The sequence below is a fragment of the Ammodytes marinus genome (assembly GCF_949987685.1).
Source record: "Ammodytes marinus genome assembly, chromosome: 14".
Classification (NCBI taxonomy): Eukaryota; Metazoa; Chordata; class Actinopteri; order Uranoscopiformes; family Ammodytidae; genus Ammodytes; species Ammodytes marinus.
The window spans coordinates 26,774,191-26,793,430 of record NC_137218.1 but is presented as its reverse complement, the minus strand read 5'-3'; the positions used below and the strand labels follow the sequence as shown (position 1 = coordinate 26,793,430).

Genomic DNA, 19,240 nt, shown 5'->3' with positions numbered 1-19,240 from the left:
CCACCGAGTAGAGCGGGTCGGGTCGGAGCGGCTCAGAGCGGGACAGCTCACTTTTAAGAATCTCGGCGGTGTTTCCACCGCCGACCCTACCCTTACTGGTAGGGCGGGGTTTAGGCAGGACTGCGATAGCCGCCGCCAGAATATGAGTCCAACTATCAGGCTGTGAAACAACTGTGGTCAAGCCAGCGGTCTCTCGTTTTTGCTTGGTCAAACCAGCCGCTTCTTTATTTATTCCCCCTGTGTTGTTGTGAGCGTAAACGCACAGAGACGGCTCAGTGCTACTGATAGAGACAGTGAGCGAACAGCGCTGGCTGCGGCAGCTACGTGACATCGTAGCAGTGGGACACAGTGTAGCCAACTGATTCATTTAATGACGAGGAAAAACACCACACAATAAACAGTGCTGCGCTCACATTTTCGCCAAAACACAAGACTTTCTTCACTCTTGCCGATGTGACTACACACGGCGGAAATGATTCTTTTGACCAATAAATGGACGGCATGTGAAGCTCCGCCTTTTCGGCACCCTTTCAGGCGGCTGGTACCCCAACGGAGGAGTACCGAAATTAGGAGCTGCTTAGAGCGGTTAGGTGCGCTTATATCCGTACCCTACCCAACTTTTGGCATATGAAAAATACCCGGACCGAACCGCTACGACTAGAACCGCTCTACTCGGTGGAAGCGAGGCATAAATAGTCCAAATCTTCCCGTACTGTGTTCATCCCACAAATGTACAGTATGTATCCAACCTCTTTCTCCTACACTGTCGATGTGTTTTAGACTGCACTGAGGGCTCATGGGATATGGTGTCCCTGGGTGAAATAGCCTTCTGGAGTCTGGAGGGAGGTGACACTCTCTCCTGCCCTGAGGGTAAAGATTTGCTCCTCTCTCTCCGTCACTCATAATTTGTGTTGGGCACTGTCACTAAAACATGGCATGCTTTAACCTTGTCATCTCACCCACACCGCCACATCCCGTCAGTGTGTTACAGAGCCTGTCTGCAGGGCTGGGTCATACGCTCAGAAAATAAAATCCCTGATATTTTCTTTCATCGATACATCGATTTCTTACTACAAAAGAAACTGTTCGAATAACCAAACATGAGTTATTGCATGAGGAATAAAGTGCAAACCTGTTGTTTGCTCATTTTCAGAAGCTGCAAACTTGAACCATTTCCATGCGTCTGAGGTGACAGTGCCTTTTCTAGGAACTAAACTTTTTTCCACGCATGCTGCCATGTTGATGTCTCTACTTGTTCTGTGTTGGAGAGCTAATGAGGGGACGCAGAGCTTAGACTGTATATAAAAGAGGAGCCGAGAGCCGTAGCCTACCATATTTACCCTAGTAAAAGGGATTTTTTTTTCCGCTATATTCTTTTTCTTAACATCGTTCTAACAAATTAATTTCAATTTCAATTTAAAATCAATTTATCGCCCAGCCCTACCTGTCTATAAAGCTCACCATCACATGAGGGTGGGATTTCATGGAATGCGGTGAGAAATGAGCCGGTTAAGCCCCTTAACAGTTTGACACTGGTGCCAGTTTGACACAAGGTGCTGTGACCCCTGACCTCAGACAGATGGAGACAAGATCTCTCCTCCACTGTTTAATCAGCCAGCTTCAACCTTGAGCCCCCTGCATGTCCACCAGTGACTGACATGACCCACCTAGCTGCCCATGGACTCATCCGGGTTAACCAGCGACAGGGGGTTTGTCTGCTCAGTCATATGGATTAATGTATTATTATCCTCTCTTCTTTCCTTCCTTCCTCCCTCTCTCTAGATGTGTCCACTGCACTGCGGCTGGGGGCCACGCCCCACGCAGCAGGCCTGTCCAGGGTGGAGCGCTCACCTGTCACCAAGCACCGAGAGCTGCCCACCATCAGTGTCAGCAAGTCAGGCTCCTCCAGCAAGTCAGAGACCACACACCTCACCCCCAAGTCTGACACCCACCTCAGTCCGCACAAGTCAAGCCCCACACACGAGGTACCACATTTTCCCCTTAAAGAAGACATATTATACTCATTTACAAGTCCTTGTTTTTGATGTCGGACTCCTATAGACACAAGCTAGACCCTATTGACTGCACAGTAAACTCCAGGGAAACTGTCCCTCACTTCTGTGTATTTTCAGCCTCCGCTCAGACCGATATGTGTAAGTTACTCCTCCCCTTTTCTCCCCCCCCCCATCCAACTCCTTTGTGATTTGTCACCTTCTGCAAGACTTCTGAAGGGCTGACGAGCACCTGAGCTCTAGCTTCAACATTAGCTTTAGCTCTGTGTCTACACTGACACTGTACACACAGTCCCTTTTGTCCAATAAGTCACTGGTAGGACACTTTAGCCGCTAACCCAGCTTCCTACTTGCCCGTGTTAAGAAAACAGTCCTGGGTGAGGTGCCGTTAACAATGACCTTTTAGAGAAATCTGGCACACTGTGACGTAACTGTGAGCCAGTTAGAAGAAACCTGCTGACATGGCTCTGCAATGCGTTGCAAGCGTTGCAGAGCCAACCAAAACAGCTTTTTAGGGCTCACATCCAAATGTGTGTACCTCCTCATCTAGCTCTAGCTCTCCAGCTTTGGCATTGTAACAAAAGCATAATAGGTCCCCTTTAATGTTCAACCATCTCATGTTATTGTGCAAGGACCCCTGCCTTTATTTGTGTCTGCATGTACAGGCAGATTGCTCGTCAAGATTATACCAAGACGGCCATGCACCATCACAGTGATCGTGTGGATTTAATGGATTAAAAATCACTCCTTAGCCTCTCTGTCATTTTACACGAGAAGAGATTCCAGCTGAATATGCTAAAGATCCCTCTGCTCATTCATAAGGGACATTCTTTGGATCTGCTTCCATTATATAATATAATGACTTTAAAGAGTCAGTTTTCTACTCTTGCGTGACGGACAGGTTGGGGGTCTTGTCATCTAGTCACTGGTCTGCCCAGTTCAATCAAGCTCATATTTAGTGAGGTAATCCACTCGACACTGTGGATTATATAGTAATAGTTGTAAGTGATTATCCTCTAAAGGTTTTTTCCCATGGAGCTTTGAATAAACTTCCTCTTTAGCGTGTAACCGCTATGATTGGAGATCAAACTCCATATCGCTCCTATCCGTGATATTACCTGACTAAAGACCAACAATATATTTAACTCAGTATTTCAAATCAAATCAAATGAGTTTTATTTGTACAGCCCAATACCACAAATAGACATTTGCCTCAGTGGGCTTCCATACACAATCATTTATAGTAGCTAATAACTAGTCTCTTTTGTAGTTGTTTTTACAGCAAATAGATTTCTGAGGAGCAATCCTTTTCTCCAAAAATTAAATACAGTGTTAAATACTTTGTGGTCTGTCAGGATGTTTCAACGTTAGAAACATCGCAAAAAGAGAAAAAGAAAAGGAAATTAATAATATGCTTGTTTATTCAAGCAATTTTCCAACAACTTCTCTACTTTTGTTTTGGGAGAATACTTTTGCGGATGCCCCCAGGCCCTTGACCCTGTGTTGATGGTGTTCTCAGGTGGACACTGCCAGTGAAGTGGAGGAGCTGGACATCGACGTCGCCCCGGCACCTTACACAGCCAGCAGAGGAGCAGCCAAGCTTCAGGTTTTCATTGCAAGATACAGGTCAGTATTGAGCTCAGGCAAAAGTTGACTCACTCCCTGCGTTCCGTATCGCACACTCTTTCTTTTTTCTATTCTACATACTACATCCGACGATTAAAATAATCTAGTTCGGATGCAGTAGGCATACTATCGGGACATACTTTTACTTATTTATTTCATCATAACATTGCACCTTGATCTTGCCTCTTGTTTTTATATCCATCGTATCCCCGTTTGTTTTCTTATGGAGGCTCCGTCGATGTGACGTCACTTCAGGTTCGCACTGGATTGTGGGTCAGAATCGCCCAAATAGGATGCTGTTTTCAACACTAAAAATCTTGGCCGGACGTAGCAGACATCCGGGTCTTTCTAACCATCCTAAATCTGGCCACAAGAATCGACACATACTAAATCTTTTTTCTACCATACTAAATAGTAGAAAGTATGCTATTCGGAACGCAGGGACTTTGTCAAGAATGTGTTAATATGTGATAAAAATGACTTCATGGAAAACACATTTTTCTTCAGCTATAATCCATATGATGGACCGAATGACAACCCTGAAGTGGAGCTCCCCCTCACTGCTGGAGAATACATCTATGTGTATGGAGACATGGATGATGATGGCTTCTATGAAGGTAAGTCTGGAGTTTCAATTGTTTCATATACCATTTCATCAAGTCAAGTCAAGTCAACCGTATTGTCAATTTCTGCAATATGTGCAAGACATACAGACAAATCAAAATGACCTTTCTTCTGACCCACGGTGCAATAAGTACAAAGGGATGAAATAAGATTAGATGAATTAAATAAATAAATAGAGTCTAAGCAAAAGGTAAGGCAAAACCAAACGGTATAAAAAATGTAATATATTGAAATGTGCAATATGAGGAACCTTATTTACAATATGTGCAATATGCAGTCAACTGAAGAAATTGAAAGTGTACAATTTAAGGTCATAACAATGTGCAGACTGAGTATGGATAGGTAAATGTAAAAAGCACTGCTTTTAGTAGAATGCTCGTGAGAGTTCCTTTCTTGACATGGGACTGAGTTTTTCTCTGGGTTTCCTTCCAGGCGAGCTGATGGATGGACGGAGAGGGCTGGTCCCCTCTAACTTTGTGGAGCGTGTGTCTGATGACGATGTCATGAACACTCACCACCCGGAGACAGGGGACATGTCCCAGACCTCCGTGCTAGACAGCAGCCTGCACAGTGCCAGCCACCAGCATCCCCTCCACACAGAGAGGACAGACACCCCCGCTGCCTCTGGTCCTGCCTCTGATTCAGCATCGGCCTTGGCTGTCCCAGCCCCCCTCACCAACGGCCTGGACTTGGACTTAGAGGAGGTGGGAGTGGACATTGTGCCTTACCCACGTAAGCTCTCCCTCATCAAACAACTAGCCAAGAGCATCATCATCGGCTGGGACCCTCCGTTGGTGCCGGCCGGCTGGGGCAATGTGTGGAGCTATAATGTGTATGTGGACCAGGAGCTGCGGGTTAACGTTCCCTTTGGTTCGCAGACCAAAGCAGTACTGGAGCGGCTGGACATAAACCTCAAGGCCTACCGCGTGTCAGTGCAGAGCCTGACAGAGAAGGGCGTGTCCGACCAGATGCGCTGCAGCTTGCTGGTGGGACGGGACGTTTGTGTGGCGCCCACACAGCTGCGTGTGGAGAGGATCACCGCCACCTCTGCCAACCTGTGCTGGCTGCCCAGCAACAGTAACTATGTGCACATTGTGTCCTTGAATGAGGAGGAGTGTGAGCTGGTGAAGGCTGGCTGCTACTCGCTGTGCCTCAATAACCTCTTTCCCAGCATGCAGTACACAGTCAAAGTGGAGGCACGGCCACACCGCACGCCATGGGAGTTACCTGTGGAGCGACGGGACCACAGAAGTGCTACAATCACCTTCAACACACTGATGGCAGGTCAGGATTTAGAAGTTCTATCTACTGCAATATCAGAAATGTCATACTAACTACACCTACACGTAGTAGACATAATAAGACACAGTTTTTTATCTGAAATCTGATCAAATTTAGGTTGAACCAGAGAGGGAGCACAGAACATTTAAGGCTAAGACATACTACTGTAGCTCTACAAATCCTGCTAATTCCATTAGGTAACTCAGATGCACATGTATTTCGTCCAAAGAGGACATCAGTTTCGGCAATTCGGTAAAATACATTATTCAAATAGGGTTTGGGAATCCTGCCTAATTAATTCAAGGATTAAAATGGCTCGGCCTAACATGACACTTAGATTAGATACATATGTGCCCATTCAGTATTCCAAAAATAGTATATTTTGTAGCAATATGAAGTGAAAATCCCCCTCACTCTCTGATGCATTTGAATTAAACAACACTTCAAGTACATTCACTTACGCCATCCCAATTAGAAGATCCTATCGGTGTGTGGTTAATATGATGTGCAACTTCCTCTAAAGATTTTTCAATATTAACCATATGCACATGTGTGTCAGTTGTGCTGATGAATCACATGTGTTCGAGAGTATCTGCTCGTATGTGGCACATATTGGGTTTTTTTAAGGCCTTCCTTTCCACCATTAATTTCAGGAGAAGTGTGTAGGGCCCTCTCCTGTAGCCAAACTGTTCATACAGCCTAATTATGGTTCGAGCTATCTCTTTACATAATGCCATTGTATGTTGGTGTCTGTTCTAGACAAACCCAGTGTGTTGCTTCCTGTAGTCAAAATAAAGATGTATGAGTAGTGGTGGTTCTGTACCTCACACACAAGGACCTCAGTTTGTACATGAGAGCTGCTTTTGTGAGCTTGTTTTAGTTAGTTTTTTTAGTATATTTCCTGCCTACTCTACCCGAGTTTTTAAACCCTGAACAACATTTGATTTCAGTTTAGGGATGTACAATCATATGAAAAAGTTTGGGAACCCCTCTCAGCCGGCATTATAATTGACTCTGCTTTCACAAAAAAAATATAAAAGTGGTAGGGGAGAACGGGGTAAGTAGGCACACTTTTTACTCTAGTGAGAATTGCTCATCACCAAAACATCTGTCAATAGCCATTCCTACATTAAATTGAAGCTTAAGGTGTTGGCTAGAAATGTGTGTCTCTCTTTTTTTCCAACTTATTGTAATGAAGAAGTAATTTACCATCAAAGACACTCTGACACATTGTGACAACCAACCCCATCAAGGGGTCGGTTGTCACACACTATGGGGTTGTTTGTCACAATGTTATCTTAATGGGAAAAATCTTAAAAAGAAGGCAAGGAGGCAGGACCAAATTTGAATGTTTAATTGCATTGTCAAGTTGACAAATAGGCCTACATAACGTTCTGTAGCCTTGGCAGCTGGTCTAGTTTGGGATGCACTGGGTTGTTTTGATTTTGTTGCCCTTTTTTCTTTTGCTTGCTAGCTGCCTTTTCCTGCTCTATTATTTCCTTCTCTGGGGTGTCAGTGAGGATACAGCTTGACAATTTCTTTCGTTATTGGGTTCCTTTTCTGGCTGCAGCCTTGAGATAACATGTGACAACCAACCCCCCAAAAAATTTGACGACCAACCCCAACTTGAATTTCTTGCTAGCATCAAGGCCAACAACCATCTGACAACTAATTAGCTTGCTAACCACAATCTAAACTATAGTTTACCCTTCACACTTTCTGAGGGTAACAAGTGTTTTGTTATAAACCCATTGTGTAAAAGCCTAGAAGAAAAATACTGAGAAGCAAAATATTTGGAATTTGACATGAAAAACACAAAACATCCTCTCACCTGAAATGCAGCAGTCGAACTCCAAGGAAGTCTATGTATGTGACCTCTGATCCCAATTCTGGACCTTTTTTATATCAACATTTCAGAGCTAGCGCGCTCTGGTGGCGAGATATAACGAATGTGACATCCAACCCATGTGACAAATTACCCCGTTCTCCCCTATGTCTTTAATTTACCAGGAACAGCTAAGTACTGGGATGTTTTCCAAACAAAGATTTTTTGAAAAGCAGTATTTGGTTGTATGAAATAAAATAAAATGTGAAAAACTGGCTGTGCAAAAATATGGGTACCCTTGTGGTTTTGTTGATTTTAATGCCTGTAACAGCATGTAAAACTGATGAATTTAAACACAAAGTTGGTTGGATTATGTTGTTAAGCCTTGAACCTCATAGAAATGTCTGTTTAATCATGAGAAAATGTATTTTAGGTGCCTAAATGCAAGTTGTACTTCTCTTTGACTCTCTGCTGAAGTGAGACAGAATGGGATCATCAAAACTGCTCCCAAAAGATCTTAAAAACAAAGATTATTCATTATCATGGTTTAGGGGAAGGCTACAAGAAGCTTTCCCAAAGGTTTCAATTGTCAATTTCTACTGTAAGGAACGTTGTCAGGGAATGGAAGGACACAGGCACAGTTGCAGTTAAACCCAGGTCTAGCAGACCAAGAAAAGTACAAGAGCGGCATATGCGGCGGATTGTGAGAATGGTTGCACACAACCCAAAGATCACCTCCAAAGACCTGCAAGAACATCTGGCTGCAGATTGTGTATCTGTACATGGTTCAACAAATCAGTGCAATTTGCACCAAAACATCTGTATGGCCGGGTGATGAGAAGGAAGCCCTTTCTGCGCCAACGCCACAGATACAGTTGCATGGAGTATGCAAAAGCTCATTTAGACAAGCCAGATTCATATTGGAAGAAAATTCTTTGGACTGATGAGACAAAAATTAAGTTATTTGGTCTTTATAAAAAGCAGATGTTTTGGTGCAAATTGCGCTGAATTGTTGAACGATGTACAGATACACAATCTGCAGCCAGATGTTCTTGCAGGTCTTTGGAGGTGATCTGTGGGTTGTGTGCAACCATTCTCACAATCCTCCACCTATGCCACTCCTGTTTTTTTCTTGGTCTGCCATGCCTGGGTTTAACTGCCACTGTGCCTGTGTCCTTCCATTTCCTGACAACGTTCCCTACAGTCGAAATTGACAATTGAAACCTTTGGGAAAGCTTCTTGTAGCCTTCCCCTAAACCATGACAATGAACAATCTTTGTTTTTCAGATCTTTTGGGAGCTGTTTTGATGATCCCATTCTGTCTCACTTCAGCAGAGAGTCAAAGAGAAGTGCAACTTGCATTTAGGCACCTAAAATAAATTTTCTCATGATTAAACAGACATTTCTATGAGGTTCAAGGCTTAACAACATAATCCAACCAACTTTGTGTTTAAATTCATCAGTTTTACATGCTGTTAGAGGCATTAAAATCAACAAAACCACAAGGGTACCCATATTTTTGCACAGCCAGTTTTTCACATTTTATTTTATTTCATACAACCAAATACTGCTTTTCAAAAAATCTTTGTTTGGAAAACATCCCAGTACTTAGCTGTTCCTGGTAAATTAAAGACATACCACTTTTATCTTTTTTTTGTGAAAGCAGAGTCAATTATAATGCCGGCTGAGAGGGGTTCCCAAACTTTTTCATATGACTGTATATTAGCATTCTGCTCCAGCGAGTCAACAACATTTTGTCTTTCATGAATAACACCTAGGACTGTAAAGATGCATTTGCGTTTGTGATGAGTGTCAAATCCGATTTTCAGTTGTATCTCTCTAAATGATTATTCAAATTTGCTTAAGTTCCATGCCCACAGTCTGGGAGCTCAGGTATATGGTTTCTGAATTTCATCATGTCCCTTTTATAGATTAATAGATGATATTGTTTTCCTTGGTAGAATCACATGCCCATTGAGATAACCTAAGTCTTATTCCAAGTACTGTATTTTTTCAATTTTATTGAATGACTTTGTCCTAAATTGATATTAATATGTCTGTATCTTTTGCTGGGCCATTGGCTGTGGTATGATGCTTCCAATCCCTCCAGGGCCCCCTGATGCTCCTCTGGATGTCCAGCTGGAGCATGGCCCCTCCCCGGGCATCGCTCTCATCAGCTGGCTGCCGGTCACTATAGATGCTGCTGGGACCTCCAACGGAGTCCGTGTCACTGGATACACCATATACGCTGACAAGAAGAAGGCAAGACATGTGTTGCCTGGAGTGTATTACAGAAAGCTTAAGACCTTAAGACTTGAGATAGGATAGTCTAAGATAGGCTTCGTTCAGATTTCATATGACAGAAGCAAATCCTAACTCACTTTAGGAACCTTATCCTACCAACTCCTATCTTACCGGTATGTCTGGTAAGAAAAGCTAACTGCTCAATCCAACAGCGTTTTTTCAACTTTTGAAACAATGGCCAGATTGTTATCCTAAATTTAGGAGACTTACGGCCTCCACACACATCCTACCTCTACTGCGCGTCTACCTCGCGTCTGCGTCTGACTTTTTGTCACTGACCGTGTAATCAACCTAGAGCGGGCACACATCCAACCTCAGACGCACTGCTGATGCGCGTCGGAGGCACGTCTGCAGCGACGCTCCCCTTTACCTCAGGAGGCTCGCCTATTTTTTTCTGAGAGCCGCGCGTCTCTCTCGGGTCTCTCTGCTTTAACTGATAGAGAAATACTCTGCTGAGAGTCATATTGACTTCATACTGGCAGCTTTCGCTGTAGTTTCACCATTTCCTGGTGTGTCCCTTTCAAAATAAGACTTCCAACAAGCGAAAATGTGGCAAAAATGGGGCGCACGGATTACTGTCCAGACTCAATATTAGACTCAATATGAATCATATGCATCATAAATGACACGAAAGAACTTAGTTTTTAATGGGAATTATCTATGAAAACTCTATGTAGAAAGATAGGGCTTTTAGAAGCAGCGCTGCAGTAGCAGCAGCTGCTGAGACGTTCCATGTGTGTCCGAGAAAAGTCCGAGAGACGCAGCAGTAAGGTAAGGCGACGCGCTCCAGAGGTAGACGCAGGATGTGTGCATAGGCCGTAATACACTTTTACGGCCTATGCACACACTTTTTTCTTACTTACATCGATTTAGGAACTGTTAATCTGTAATGTTTGATTTCATAAATCAGGTCCTAACTGTAATTACTATGATTACCAAACTTAACCATGAGTTAGGGAGTTTCTGTAATACGGCCCATACTGTACAGTTTTATAAAGTCAATGTGGTGTGAGCATTTATTTTAATTGTAATACTGCTGTTGTTCTCCTATCCAAGGTGCTGGAAGTGTCTTCCCCCACTGCCGGCAGCGCCCTGCTGGGCCCCTCTCAGATCCATTCCCTGCAGGCAGCTCAGGAGCTCACTGTGCGCACCATGTCCGCCCACGGGGAGTCCTGTGACTCTCTGTCAGTCCACGTGCCCTCCAAGCTGCCTGCCATCATGGCCGGTCCAGCCATCACTGTGCCATCCCTGCCCTGCCCCTCGGCCCCCTCCACTAGCCTGTCCTCACCTCAGTCCTACGGGAACTCTGCTGCCAAAGTCTCCATGCTGCCATCAGATACCCATCACATCACTGGCCTCACAGTGGAGGCTGCTGCCAACCCTCCTCATCATGCTCTCCACTCACAAGACCTGCTCTCATCTGCCTCATATGCCAGAGCGTGGGCCAACCCTTCTTCTGCTGCTGCCTTTGCTGCGTGTGAGGCCACAATACAAGAAACCTCCACCATCACTCCAGTGGTAATCCAAACTCTGCTATCCATCTCCGAGGCTTTAGACTACAGCTAACTCACTTACTCCACACAGTGGGGGGGTGGGGTCACATTAAAGGGTCACATACTATTATTATTTTCAGGTTCAAAATTGTATTTTGGGTTTCAATAGAAGCTGTTTTCATGGTGTTGTGTCCAACAAACCCTTTTGATTCCTGACAATATCATTGCTCTTTCCAGCCTCTGTCTGAAATGCTCAGTTTTAGAGCCTGTCTCTTTAACCCATTGATGACTATGGCAATCTAGGATGCATGTCCTTAATGACTGAGGGTTTTCTGAAAAAATAGGACGAATTGTCAACGTTTACCAAAACCTTAATATCTAAGCCTGTGTAGCACATACTGTAGAAACATGAAAAAAATACATTTAAAAGGTAAGGTTCACAGGTTTTATTTAAACATGCTCCCTTAGCGCTTACAAACCAACACATTTTCCTAAAAATCGTCAAAATTAGATAGGGGAGAAAATAATAAAAAAAATAATATAAAATATTTTTAAAAAATGTGCTAAATTATGTTATAATCCTGCTTCCTTTAAGCATGGATAGTAGTGACTGAGTGTGCAGTGGAGGGATAAAGATAGACGGATAGAGGAAGGAGGAGATAACATTATTTTATAATTTAGTTCAGTTATCACTGGAACCATAAATCCAACTTCCCAGTACAACTGGAACGCAGAATGACTCCTGCTGTCGGGAGCCAATCAGCTGGTCCAAACAGCTGTATACCACGGAGATGAAAACAAAACTGGAACTTAATTATCGCCTGGGTGGGCTGAATTTGAGTTGGAGCAGCAAAATATTGCCTAAATTCTTAAATATTGTTAATAAATAGATGCAATGTGTTTTGTGAGATTTTCGTCAGTAGCCTATAGTAGACCTAGATTCTGCGCTCCGAACGCCACTAACTGTTCTGTAATACACTTTATTATTTTTTTTTTATTTTTTTATTTTTTATTGTTTTGATTGTCGTGATTTTAGGCAAACCACACAACATTTGGGTGGTCACTGGTCACATGGTCTTAAAAAATCAACAAAACCCACCTCTGTGTATGTGTGTATTTGAACCAATGACGGTGCATTATAAGCTGCGTGCGCCATGAAAATTAGATAAAGCAACAATGCACAGCTGCCGGCAGGAGATACAATGTTGCGTCGCGCAGCAGCTGGCATCAATGGGTTAAAGGTTCTGGAAAATGCTTTTTGTCAAAATCCCTTTTTGTCAAAATCAGTGAATATCTCCTCAAGATCAACAACCTGTCTGTACTGTGTGTGCGCTGAAAGAAATTCAGTGTTAATACACAACCTAGGCTCTGTAAACGGGCATGTTGCCAACTATGGTGGCCCCCTTTGTTGAGAAACCAGTACAAATCCATTGTTAATACACAGCCTATGCTATAGCCTATGCTATAGCCTATGCTACGTAAGGCCCCTTTGTTTACATTCCCTTTTGTTTACATACTCGTTTACAGAGCCTAGGTTGTGTAATAACACCAGCTTTGTGTTCAGCGCGCACACACAGTATGGATCGCGAGGAGATATTTAAAGTAATTTTGACATCAAGCGTTCTCCAGAATCATCACCCCGCTTCCAAAAAGACCGGTCTGTTCTGATTGGCCCTGAATCTAACGGCTGGTTTGAATCTAGCTGCCAATTAGATTCAGGGGTATCTGGATGTGTACTTAATTTTAGATGGAGGTAGTACTAAGTTGGGGTTGGTAATGAGGGGCCGTGGCTTCTCCCTTCATGACATCATAAGGGTAGAGAAATCTGACTGGGGTTTTTGAACACAGGTTTTCAGAAAGTTGGCTGTGGAAAAAAAGAATGAGGGTTGTTTTTTTGTATAGACACACCGGCGGGGACCCATATTAATAAAGAAAACATGAAAAAGTGTGTTTTTTAAGTTACTCAAATAATGTTGTAATGAAAAAATGTTCTGGTCCTCAGGTTGCTGTGACCTTACCCTCCACCTCAGCCTATGAACCGTCTATAGGAGCAGCACCGTCACCGGCAGTGGCCACGGTGGCAGCAGTGTTGGAGCAGCTCAGAGACCGAAGCAGCCCCGACACCATCCCTTCTTTCCCGAACGTCTCGAATTTCATCGAGGAACCCAGTGCCAAGCTCATGACCCCCGAGCGCCTCCCCTCCCCGCCCAAAGCCCCCATCACAGGCCTCCTCAACCCCCACGACACCAACATCCTCAGGGCCCTCTCTGTCTCACCGCTGGAGTCAGAGGTAGAGGAGGAACCAGAGAATTCCCGCTTGGTGTCCATGGAGGAGTTCTTGAGACAGGACCAGGAGGAGCCGACATACAGTAGGATGCAGCAGGTCAGCCATTACCTGTTGACACCCACCTACTATTTATCAAGTGTTTACTCTTAACTACAAGCATTTAACATCAGTGCTCAATGCTGATAACTGATCTCAAAGGAGAAGGATTATGGGGTGACAAAATGTTTGGTGTAAGAAGAGGTGTAGTCTAATTTGCCAATAAACTGTGATTCATTTAATGAGAATTAAAGGAATAGTTTGACTTTTTTTAATTTTTTAGCTTTTTGGCTTACTTTCTGGTTCAAGACAAGCTGAAAGAAACCAATTATTTAACCGTGGGAGAATTTTTTAATAAGAAATGGTCAAAGGTCGCTCATCTCTAGTTAGCTTAGCTCAGATACTGGTAGTTAATGGGTAGCATTAGCCTGCCTATGCCGACAGTCAGGAGATAAACTTAACAACATCACTAAATGCTCCTGTGTGCTTGTTGGGACAGGTTTATTTGCAATAAGAGCACCATTAAGTCCAAAGAAATATGGCGCGCAACATAATGTATTAAATAAACAAGTCCCAACAAGCACAGGCAGGCTGATACTTCCCACCGACTTCCAGTATTTGTGATAAGCTAATTAGCGATGAGAGAACTTTTGCCATTTCCTCTTCACAAATGCACGCACAGTTAAAGGAAAGGTTTCTGTCGCTTTGTTTTTAATCCGAGAGTGAGGCAACACGCCGAAAAACCAAAATGTTGAACAATGCCTTTGAAGAGCGGTTTATTGATTAAATAAGATGTGGATCAACGATTATTAGTTTGTCACCGCTATCATACTCGAAGGAGAAGAGCATTAACAGAGTATGCAGGTCTTTTGAAAGTCTGAAAACTATATCATTCAGCTTCCCCCAAAACATCTTACTTTGTTTCTGTGTGATGCAGGCTGCTACTGGACCTATATGCTGAAAGCAGAATTGTTCAGTAGTGAATGGTACTGATAAGAGGCCATAATATTTTTTCGACCAACAACTTAACATCAATTAATCCTGCATCATATATTAGTTTTTTCTAGTAAGGTTTTTGAACATAATTCTGACTTGGTTCATAAACTGTATATCCTAGTAATGAAAAGAATACATCTATTAAACCAACACAAACAACAATGGAAAACGGATAATAAATAAATAAACACATTGGATAAAATGTAGAGCCTTACAATAATGAGATCCAGGATGTCATCTTGTTTTCTCTCTCCCTCGTAATGTGTATATGTGCTGAGTATGTGACTATTGGACATGGTGTTAACTCTACGTCAAGATCCGTCCATAGTTGCAATGTATTGCCAGTGAACTCCTGATTTCACCACATCATTCTCAGTCCTGTCTTTAGTGTTATTTTCATTTGAAGCCACTTGTGCAAACTCTCCCTCTATTAAGGATCCTCCAGCTATGCATCATATTGGTGTTGAGTGAGCTGGCAGCAGAGCTCTTTGTCAAAATTGTATGCATCTCACCAAAGGCCAGAGGGTCACACAAAGCCTAGTCATTCACTGTATAGGTAATCAAGTCTGCAGCTTTGTTTCAAGCTTTCATTATGATCTGCAACGTATTATTGTTTAACTTGCCGATTTATTTATTTTGACTCAATATTCAATGACATGACTAATATAAGGACTCTTTCGGAGAAAGCTTAAGATGAATTTACATTGGATAGTATGTATTTCAAATGTTTTATTTCTATTCATTCGCTTTTCTAATGTGTATTATGTATTTGAGTCTTGCCCCTGTAAAGTACTTTGAATGGTCTTGTCTCTGAATTGTGCTATATAAATAAACTTGCCTTGCCTATGTTTCTGAATGTTGATGTTATGTAGATGCAGAAATACAGCAGAGGGCTGGCGGAGCCTCCCGGTGACTACCACGCAGACAACAGCCGTTCAGATCTGTCGGACATCCTGGAGGAGGAGGAGGAGGACCTGTACTCGGACCCCCTCGGAGAAGCACAGGCCAGGGGCTACAGAGGTGGAGCTAGCAGGGTAAGGGAATGAGCGCTCTGCATATTTTTGTTTTGCTTTTTCAATGAAAAATGCATCTTTCTGTTTGATAGTTAAGTTCCCATTTTTCTGGCCACGTTTCTTCCATCATATTTCTGATCATACTGGATTGAGAATTTGTTTTTGTGTGTTTCTTTCCTCTTTCTTTTCTCTCTCCATTGCTTGGCCGGATGCTTCTCTGTATTGTCTTCACTTCTCTTATTTTCACTCAATCTGAACTGATATCCCATCCCACCTACACCAACCCGTTCTTGCTTGTACATCGGCGTGGTGGCCCCTTGTAGTCACGCAAGCTGAAGTCTCCAAACAGCGATGAGATCGTTCTTGAGAGTATCCATAGGTCCAATCCTCAGATCAGCGGCCACACTAAGCAACTCTTCAGCATTCCTGAGACCACAGAAGAAGAAGATAGCCGTCTACAAGAGCCTTTGAACCACCGCGGTCAGCCTCGGCCCAACCACCTCCACCCTAAAGACTTAGAACGCCTCCGTCGGGCCCAGCAGCATCTCCCACAACACATGCCCCCTCTCCATCACCACTACAACATGGACCCCCGAGCCCTAACCAAAGAGCCTTTACTCAGGCAGAGACCCTCGCAGGTCAGGTCTAAGACACAGCACAGGGTGCGCTACGCAGACACAGCAGACACAGCAGACACCAGCAGTTATCCAGGAGAAGAAGACATGAGGTTATATGAGGGTCCAGCCAGCAGGCGAGTGTACGCCCGCCCTACTCCCCAGCCAGGCTCCAACAGCAAGGACAGAGTGCTGCTCAGAAGTCTAGGGGACCGCCTTAGGAGGGAGGCCATGATCAGGAGTCAGATTGCTGTCGCCGCGGCAGCGACCAACCCAGCTTTAGACCCCAGAGTTCACCCAGTCCCCAAAGCTGTGAGGTCCCCTGCTGGTCCCGGGGGGGAGATCGATGTGGAGTACGGCCCCGATGACAGCGAGCAGCCAGGGGACTACAGGCCTGGGGAGGGGGTGGTGGAGCAGATGAGCGCTGAGTGGTGGGTGGAGGGGGCTCAAACGCAGCACTGCAGACCTCCTCACCGCAGAGGGACCAAGGCTGATCTGCCGGTAAATGCTGCTGCAGGCCAGCTGCAATGGGTGTATCATCCCTCCCCCTTCCCTCCCTCTTGTCCTCCATGTAACAGTGTGGATCCAACCTTCCTTTCCTTCAGTGGATTTTAGGTAGACCTTTCCCATCCTCCTCCCTGCAGTGGACAGAGGGAGGGCTCCTAACACATGTGGCATATGTTGCTGTTGTTAACTCAAGCCAAATTCAGGGTACCACTGAAAAGTACAGTTGGTTTTGGTACTGCACGGTTACCCTAGGTCTGGCTTGCGTTTCCACTGCCGACAGCACCCTAACTTGGTAGCAGTGGCACACAGTGTAACCCACCGATAAATGTAATGAGGAAACACACCACACAATAAACAAAGAGCCACACCAGAATCTTTCTCTAAACACAAGACTCTTCACTTTTGCAGAGAGTTATATCTTGCCCAGAAATTATTCTGTCGACCCAAAAGAAAGGGTGACAAAAATAGGTGCCGCACTGTTGGCTTATTTCGATACCCTTCCCAACTTTTGACAGTGGAAACATAAATAATTGTGTGCCGTACCAAACCAAACTGCCCGGCGTTGAAAGTTGAAACAAGACTGTAGTTGAGTCACAAAGAGTGAGACATGTTGATACCAGTTCATCACCAGCCAGTGGCGTCAGATTTTCTTATGTTTGTAGGATGTTATGTAGCAGAATGTGAAACCCTCTCTCTGACTGCACTACTCCTGCTCCACTCAAATGATCCTGCTCCTTGGAAACCCACTCCGCTCTCGTCTTTAGAACTCGTCAGTGCTGCCATGCCCCTACATCAGCTTACAGTGGATGTGCTTTGGTCATTGTATGCTCCACCACAGTTCAAAAAAAGTCATATGTTTATGTTGAAACAGAATAATGTTGAATACCCCCTTTTGTATTTAATGAGGCTTCTACTAAAATATGGAACAGTAAATACATAGCTTAGCCATAGCTCAGATACAACATGGATTACTAAATATTTCAAAAACTACAGACATTTCGCCTGTCATTCCCATGAGTGTCTGTGTGTCTGTATCAGATAACTTTCTCATTGTCTTGTTTTCTTGTACGTTGAGCAGGAGGCCAGTCAGATCCCTCCAGCTGAGGCGGGTCCATCGTGGGGGGTCCAGGCTGAGCCCGGACCTAAAGCAGCCAGCCTGCAGGCCAGGCAACTCAAAGGTCAGACACTCTTTTCCTCTTTTTCTCTTCCTGTTTCCTTCCGTCTTTCCGTTCCTTGCTCTCTCTCTCTTTCTCTCTCTCTCTCTCTCTCTCTCTTAATGACCATACGCAGTGGAAATAAAGGTGTGACGTGATGATGAGGCGCCTGTGCTGTTCTGTTGGCACGTCTCTCACACACCATGGCAGGGGGATTAGCACCTGGTGTAGGAAGGGAGGGGGCTGCTGGAGCTGCAGTGATGACGAGAGAGAGAGAGAGAGAGAGCTAAGCTGAGAACCGGCTTAACTCAAAGTGGCTTGTCATGACCAGAGGAAGTGACAGACATTAAAATAGTAACCTCAAGTAGCCAGCAAAGAAAAACGATGTAGGAGCTCTTTTTCCTCTCACTTGCTGTGCTGACGACACACACATACACTGCACATTCACTCAGTAAAACTTGAGCTTTCTGGTGTATGTTTGACCCCACACACACACACACACTCATGCACACAGATAGAGGAAGGGGGCAAGGAGAAGTGTAGTCCTATCTGTTCTATCAGTGAGGATGTGAAAGTGTGCGAGCCGTCTGACCGTGACTTCTTGCCACAGATGGGCTGATTCTCCCTAATGAGATAGAGAACACGTCTCTTCGGTGCAGCTTAAAGTCTCACTACCACTCTTCAAATGTGTTCCTGGCCGTCACACAGGCATCACTTGCAGGATGCTTTTTAGCGTGCGTGCTATGCTAACAGAGCCATATTTTTTTAAAAACGATCGGTGATGTTGCACCTTTTTGAATAATCTTTTGTTCCTGTTTTGCTTGTGTGTGTGTGTGTGTGTGTGTGTGTGTGTGTGTGTGTGTGTGTGTGTGTGTGTGTGTGTGTGTGTGTGTGTGTGTGTGTGTGTGTGTGTGTGTGTGTGTGTGTGTGTGTGTGTGTGTGTGTGTGTGTGTGTGTGTGTGTGTGTGTGTGTGTGTGTGTGTGTGTGTGTGTGTGTGTGTCCTCTGATTGAGATTAGAGAGTGGGTCAAAGGCCGTATCCTGTGTTGCCTGTGCTTCAGATCATGATGGAGTGCACGTTTGTCAAACGGCTCACGTAGCTTAGGATCAGCAGAGTTTAGCTTGATTACCTCTTTTAAGGACAAGCCTTTGCTGGGCGAACACTGTTATATACATAGCAGCGCTTCAGTCGGTGAGTTGAGGGGGGAAGGGCAAGCCGGCTATACTATTTGCAGAACTTCCCTGCAAGCTATGCATAGGCTTGTGTGCAAAGTGCAGCATAGAAGGGAGGGAGTGACAATAATGAATGAATACATTGTATAAAATGTTCTAAAGACAAAGGTTACAAAGCAAAGGAAAATAAGGGAACATTTAAACGAAAGCATATATATAAAGATTTATAAATATGATTTGAGGAAATTCAATCAAATCTACAATATACTGTAGAGAGGAAGCTGATGTAGTGCAGG

At 44.2% G+C, this 19,240-nt stretch overlaps 1 protein-coding gene across 1 annotated transcript in view; it reads left to right on the top strand.

Moving 5' to 3' along the window:
• Positions 1-19,240, top strand: part of tspoap1 (TSPO associated protein 1) — a gene marked incomplete at its 5' end in the record, with an annotated part of 77,939 nt that overhangs the window by 50,189 nt on the left and 8,510 nt on the right. The window contains 12 exons of the mRNA XM_080041502.1: positions 781-894; positions 1,783-1,985; positions 3,532-3,638; positions 4,146-4,255; positions 4,695-5,546; positions 9,235-9,261; positions 9,479-9,630; positions 10,729-11,190; positions 13,168-13,548; positions 15,363-15,518; positions 15,821-16,612; positions 17,697-17,796. Of these exons, the coding sequence (XP_079897628.1) occupies positions 781-894; positions 1,783-1,985; positions 3,532-3,638; positions 4,146-4,255; positions 4,695-5,546; positions 9,235-9,261; positions 9,479-9,630; positions 10,729-11,190; positions 13,168-13,548; positions 15,363-15,518; positions 15,821-16,612; positions 17,697-17,796 (3,456 nt within the window). The remainder of the gene's footprint in view (positions 1-780; positions 895-1,782; positions 1,986-3,531; positions 3,639-4,145; positions 4,256-4,694; positions 5,547-9,234; positions 9,262-9,478; positions 9,631-10,728; positions 11,191-13,167; positions 13,549-15,362; positions 15,519-15,820; positions 16,613-17,696; positions 17,797-19,240) is intronic.